The 6,284-nt window shown below is 36.5% G+C and overlaps 1 protein-coding gene across 1 annotated transcript; it reads right to left on the reverse strand.

The window, feature by feature from the left end:
• Window positions 1-3,177: 3,177 nt before the first annotated feature.
• On the reverse strand, window positions 3,178-5,452 carry LOC149216998 (uncharacterized). The gene is made up of 3 exons (XM_089390104.1): window positions 4,633-5,452; window positions 4,219-4,448; window positions 3,178-3,861 (listed from the first exon to the last, which is right to left on the reverse strand). The coding sequence occupies exons 1-3, from the start codon at window positions 5,450-5,452 to the stop codon at window positions 3,178-3,180; spliced, it is 1,734 nt and encodes a 577-aa protein (XP_089246230.1).
• Window positions 5,453-6,284: the final 832 nt, after the last annotated feature.

Consider the following 6,284-nt stretch of genomic DNA (forward strand, 5'->3'; position numbering starts at 1 on the left):
CTATGCAAGTGCATTAAATCATTTTTCTTATCACATAGATTGTATTTTGTGACTATACTTGCACGTCAATGAGGATGGATGCCCATATTCCTAGGAGAATCAATAAAGGTAATGTAAGAATTTTCATTGAAGTAATTATTATCTTGCCCATTATCTAAATTATGAGGGTGGGACATGGACATATGGATGACTAGATCCATGAGCATTTTGAATAGGAGTTGCTATTCTCTCTTTATGTTTCATTAATTTTTTACATGATTGCCCATTCTCTTCATTGAGATTAACACTCTAATTTGCTTAAATACAAAATTTAATAAAAGTTAAAGTTTAGACATGTTAAGTTAATTAGATTGGATTTTAATCTTTTAAGAGAATTTGGTTAATATATATTTTGAATAAATTTTTTATTTTTTTTTACAATTTTTTTCCTCTATCTTTAATTAAATTAAATACAATATTATAAAAATAAAAATGTCGGAAAATTAAGTTAATTAATTTAAACTATCACAAAAAATAGACCATATAAATGAAATCAAATTTTTAACCATTCATCAATATTTACAAAAGTGCTTATGGTTTGCCCAAAATGATGAACATTTGTTATTATATTATATGGCTGGAACTTGTGAATAATTAAAGTTCTATTATTTTTTACTTCAATTTTCACACAAAATTCACAATTAACCTTGGTTCATCTTTTTTTTGAATATATAAATATCGTTGAATGTTGTACTTTTCAAACTTTATATAGATTTTATAAAATTTAGTTTAATAATAAAAATATATATGTTATACTATCATTAATATTAATGTATTTTTAATTACACAAATACAAATATTAAAACTACAATAAAATTTAAATTAATTTTATAAAACTATTATTTCGATTACTAATAAAATAAATTTAAAATAGTCTTACTAAAAGAAATTTTAATATGCTTATGATAACATGTAATAATGGTCTAGTTTGTTATGAGAATTTAGCTAACGTACACTACAACTCTTCTTGCAAAATTATAATGCAATAGAATTGCAATGCAATACAATTATTAAAGAATAGCTCACATAGTGCAAGAACTAGTTTCAAATCTAGGTTTTGGGTTTTAGATTGAGGTGAAATTTCCTGTGAGAATTTCGCCAATGTAAGCTACAACTCTTCTTACAAAATTGTAACATAATAGAATTGCAATGCAATACACTTGTTAAATAATAACTAACACAGCGCATTCGTACATACTTATTTTATAAAGCTGGAAGTAAACAACTCTTGGTTGCGAGTGATTGAAGATTTTTATAAAAAAGGTTTTGTTTCTTTTAATATTACAATAACAATACATTAATAATAAAATTAATCAATTTTATATGAAGAATACAAATATTAAAAAACAATTATGTAAAATAATAAAGATTAAGAATATATATTTTTAAATAAAAATTAACATATTAAAACATAACTCGACTATATAATATTAACTAATATATTAAATCACAATCAATAAATATAGTAGAATAAACTTAATAAAATAAGATTAATAACTATACTCTATAAAATTAGGTTTATTATTAATATATTATTACATATAAATACAAATATTAGACATATATTAATATATAAAAAATTATGCATAATTAGAAATGCTTCTAATATTAATAACAATTAAGCTATAATATTAATATTAAATTTTTTTTATGTATTATCATTAATATTCATAGATACTCTTCATAATAGTTACATTTTAGACATTAACATAATAATAATAAAATATAACATTGACAATTCAAATATTAACATTAATGTTATTAATAGTAAGGTTAATATATTGTTAATAATTTCATATAATAATTATTTATGTAATAATATTATTAAATGTAATAATTTAATATATTTTGTTAACTAGCTCAAATTGTTAATGTGACTAAAATAATCATTAATGGTTAACTTTAATTAATTATAATTGATCATTTTCAATATTATTAAACACTAACAATTATAGTAGGTCATAATTAATCATTTATTAATATTTTAAGTCACTTGAACTATTAATAGTTTAATTATTTTTTTTTAACGAGATCGAGTACTATTGTATTATAAAAAAACTGCAAAGAGCAGAGTAAGATACATATATGCTGGAAGAAGAGGAAGAGAGGAAACTATACAGGGACGCAGCCCTGGAAGCCTTATAGATTAGCTTAAAGAAGAGGAATTGAAAAAGATGCCTGTTGTATTGTCTTACAAAAATGCCATCTAACAGGCAGACTTTGCAGGTCATTAGATTAACACCAAATTGGTTGACGGTTTCCTCCATGTGGTCCTCTTGTTGCTGATCTTGTTGTTCTTTTTGACTTTCCTTGGAAGACGCTTCTGCCTGCATGCTTGCTGTGATGGACTGAATGTGCTTAAGTGCCTCCTCTAGGTGCTCACATCTGTCTTGGAGGTTCTCAATTTCCTTCTTGCGCTTCTCTAGTTTCTTGCGTTTGGACCGGCTATCCGCAATGAAGTCTTCACGCAGGTCATTATGGTGCTTCATGAAACGAGAGATCAGGAAACAGTGATCTTTGCACAGCGCGCATGCATCATTTCCCAGGACTCTTTCTAGGGGGTTCTCGCGGGGGCCGGCCCTTCCCTGCGCTTCAGGTTGACGTCCCTCTGCCATGTCTGCAAAACAAATAAGAAACGAGTAACCTTGAAAATGACTTCTGGTATACCTGATGTCTTCTTGGAGAGTCGGATTGATTGAAGAGCCTTGCTGATTTCCTTGACGTCTGCTGCCTGAATGAGCTGGAGCGGGACTCCACTGCTTGTTCCCTCGAAAACCACTGATCTCAAAGAAGCCTTCGCACCCTAAATGCTTCTCGGAGTAATGGTGGAGAGGAGGATTAGGAGGAGGAATATAAGGGTGAGGGGGAGGGTTAGCATAGTGATGAAGCTCCAGATATTTCCGAAGTGTTGCAGAGGGGAAATCGGGTAGCAGATTTAGGGATCTCCGATCTCTGTGATCGAGGTGATGAATGCCCAGAAGAAGCGTGGGACTGTCACGATGAGGGGAAATTCTGAGGTTGAGGAGGGATGGGAACGCCGGCATAATGTTAAAGATTTGATGTTCGCAGGGGAGTAGATCATGGTTCTGACTTTTCCTGGTGGACTCTGCCCTGTGATCAGACAGACAGCTGCCGTCCTTATGGGATGGGTTTTTCATAAGTTCTGATGTTATCTCTGACCTGACCCTGCTGGAGATTGACCGCATTATTTGCGTGCTTATCCGCCTCAGCATTATGCTCCCTTAGTACGTGCTTCAAGGTAGTATTTCCCAAGTGGCTGAGGGTGTCCATTATCCTTGCCTTGATGCGATTGAGAGAGGCTTTGCCAAATTCTTTACCTTTGTTCATTGCTGCTATTAGTATAGCGGAATCTCCAAGGATTAGAGCATCCTGTAGACCGAGCCTGTGTAGGATTGACGTGCCTAAAAGTAAACTGTATGCTTCCGCTTCATTATTGGTTGCTTGCCCGAGACCCCATTCGTAGTAGCTTACTGTGATCCCCTTCTGATCTTTTATTATTCCTCCAGCGCCTGCTTTCCCGGGATTGCTCTTTGATGCTCCATCGAAGAGGAGAATGGGGCGATTCTGAGCTGTGATCCATTTATTTACTTCTTCTTTGTCCCCCCTCAGTTTCCAGTTTTGCCCCTTCTGTTTAATTTTGATTTGGGGGGGAAGATTTTGGGAGTGGCTGAGGTTGAATCTTTTGTACCAATCCATCTCCTCTTTTGTCCATCCCTGCTGATCAGGGAGAGTTATGTGATTCGCGCTGATTGCCTCAGAAATCCCAGCTATGGTCCTTGCAATTATCTTGTCAATTTTAATCTGCTCATTGTTAAAAATATAGTGATTTCTTGCCAACCAGATATTCCAGCAGAGAGTTGCTGGGATACAATTCCAAATTCGAAGAAGATTTCTTTTCCCTTTCTTGCTCAGAGGGTAGTCTTTTCTCCAGTTTCTCTGTAGGTTATTTACATGGCCATTCCTGCTTCTGGATTCTAAAGGACTAAGGAGCTGTTTCCAGCAATTTTGTGCGAAATTGCATTGGAGGAAAGTGTGAGGAATGGATTCCTCCTCAGCTTGACAAAAGCAGCAAATTGAGGGACCTTGTATTCCTCTTTTTCTCAGGTTTTCTGCAGTGAGAATTTTCCCTTTTAGAAGGGCCCAATTAAAATGCTTTACCTTGGGTATGCACTCATTGTTCCAGGCTGCCTTGCAGAGGTTCCAGCTAGCACTGTGAGTCTTATCTTGCAGTGATTTGTAGCCCTCTCGCACTGTGAAGTTGCCCCCACAGGTGTCCCATATATAACTGTCCTCCGTCTCTTTATTCATTGGCGCAACTCCTGCTAGAGAGATTTTTAGTTTATTCCATTGATCTTTTAGGTCCAAGGGCAGGTTCACGACCTTCCAATCTGACCAAGCATTTTGGGACCAGGTGGAAATGTCAAATAAGGAGGATATGTTTTGGTTCTCCATCCAAATTTGGAGGGGTCTTAGATCTTGCAGAGATTCTCTGGGACTTGATCCCATGATTCTATCCTGCCATATTTTGACATTTTTTTCCGCTTTTTTTTAGATACTTGTTCTTTAGAGTACTTGTTCTTTTAACCAACCTCCACATTGGGGTGCACGGCCTATCCACGATTGAGTCTTGGAGGATGTTCGAGTTTGGGCCATTAAGGTATTTCCTCTTGATAACTTCGACCCACCATGCTCCTTGTCCTGAAATGATCTTCCAAAGTAGCTTGAGTCCCATTGCCTGATTGGATAGGCTCAGAATTTTAACTGACAGACCTCCTTTGTCATACGGAAGGGTGACTTGATCCCAATTGACAAGACTGAACTTCTTTGAGTCCTGCTTTCCTCCTTGCCAGAGGAAGCTTCTCATGATGATTTCCATATGCTTATGGATGCTTGCAGGGGCCATTATTATTGCATATTGGTAGATAGGAAGGCCGGATAGGACCGCTTTGATAAGGATGGTTCTACCTGCAAGATTCAACCAGGAAACACCCCAGCTCTGCAATAAGCCTCTCATTTTCTCAATATGTTTAGACCAAACCTCCGCTTTAATGTGCTCCTTAGCCAGAGGGAGGCCCAAGTAAGAGAAGGAGTTCCAACTTCTTTGGAGGGGAATATCTAGAATTTGTGAAATTCTTTGTTGAATCTGAAGAGGGACATTCCATGTATAAATTTTACATTTTCTGTTGTTTAGCTTTCCTCCCGAGGCTAGGAGGAAAGCATCCAGAGCTCCTTTAAATCTTCTGGCCATCAGGCTTGATGCACCTCCAATCAAGAGAGTGTCGTCCGCGAAGAGGGAGTGGTTGAGCTCTTTTGTTCCCCTTTCAATGCGAATTCCCGTGATTTCCTTTTTGCTTCGGAGATTCTCTAGATGAGCACTCAGAGTCTCAGCCATTAGGATGTAAAGAAAGGGAGAGAGGGGGCAGCCTTGCCTTAGCCCCCTTGAACTTCTAAAATAATTACTTGGCCGTCCATTGATCAAGGGTGAGGTCCATGGATTGCTGATACATCCTTGATGATGTTTACAAAGAGGGGGGAGAAGCCAAAATTAAGAAGGACTGCTGTAAGGAAAGAGTGGTCCACTCGATCAAAAGCGTTAGCCATGTCTAATTTAATGATCATTCCCCTTTCTCCTCTATTGAGGCTGCTATGAATGGCTTCCTGGACTAGGATGACATTGTCAATGATCTGTCTATTTGGGACAAACCCACCCTGGTTCTCAGAAACTAATAAAGGGAGAAATTTCTTTATTCTATTGGCAATAATTTTGGTGATAAGCTTATAAGAGACATTGCATAGCGAAATGGGACGAAATCTATCAAAGGTTTTGGGGTTTGCCTCCTTAGGAATTAAAGCTATATGAGTGGACTTTGTGTTTTCCCCTACTTTTTGGTTTCTGAAGGCGTTCTTTACCATCCTTACCAAATCCTTTTTTATAGTTTCCCAGTGCCGCCTGTAGAATGCAACTGTAAAGCCGTCCGGCCCCGGGGCTTTGTCTTGTTGCATGCTGAAGATGACTTCTCTGATTTCTTCTTCTGAGGGTTCTTGTTCCAGCTCCTTATTGTTCTCCTCTGTGATTTTGCTTTCAAGAATGTTGAGGAAGGTCTCGCTGTCATGATAATGATTGTCTGCTGTTAGAAGGTTCTTGAAATGATTGAATGCAGCCCCTTTTATTTCGTTTTGACCTTTCAACTCAACCCCCGCTACTTCGATTTTATCTATTTGGT

Source organism: Pinus tabuliformis, chromosome 1_1 (genome assembly GCF_031772625.1).
Source record: "Pinus tabuliformis cultivar Carrire ecotype Pingquan chromosome 1_1, CPIR1, whole genome shotgun sequence".
Classification (NCBI taxonomy): Eukaryota; Viridiplantae; Streptophyta; class Pinopsida; order Pinales; family Pinaceae; genus Pinus; species Pinus tabuliformis.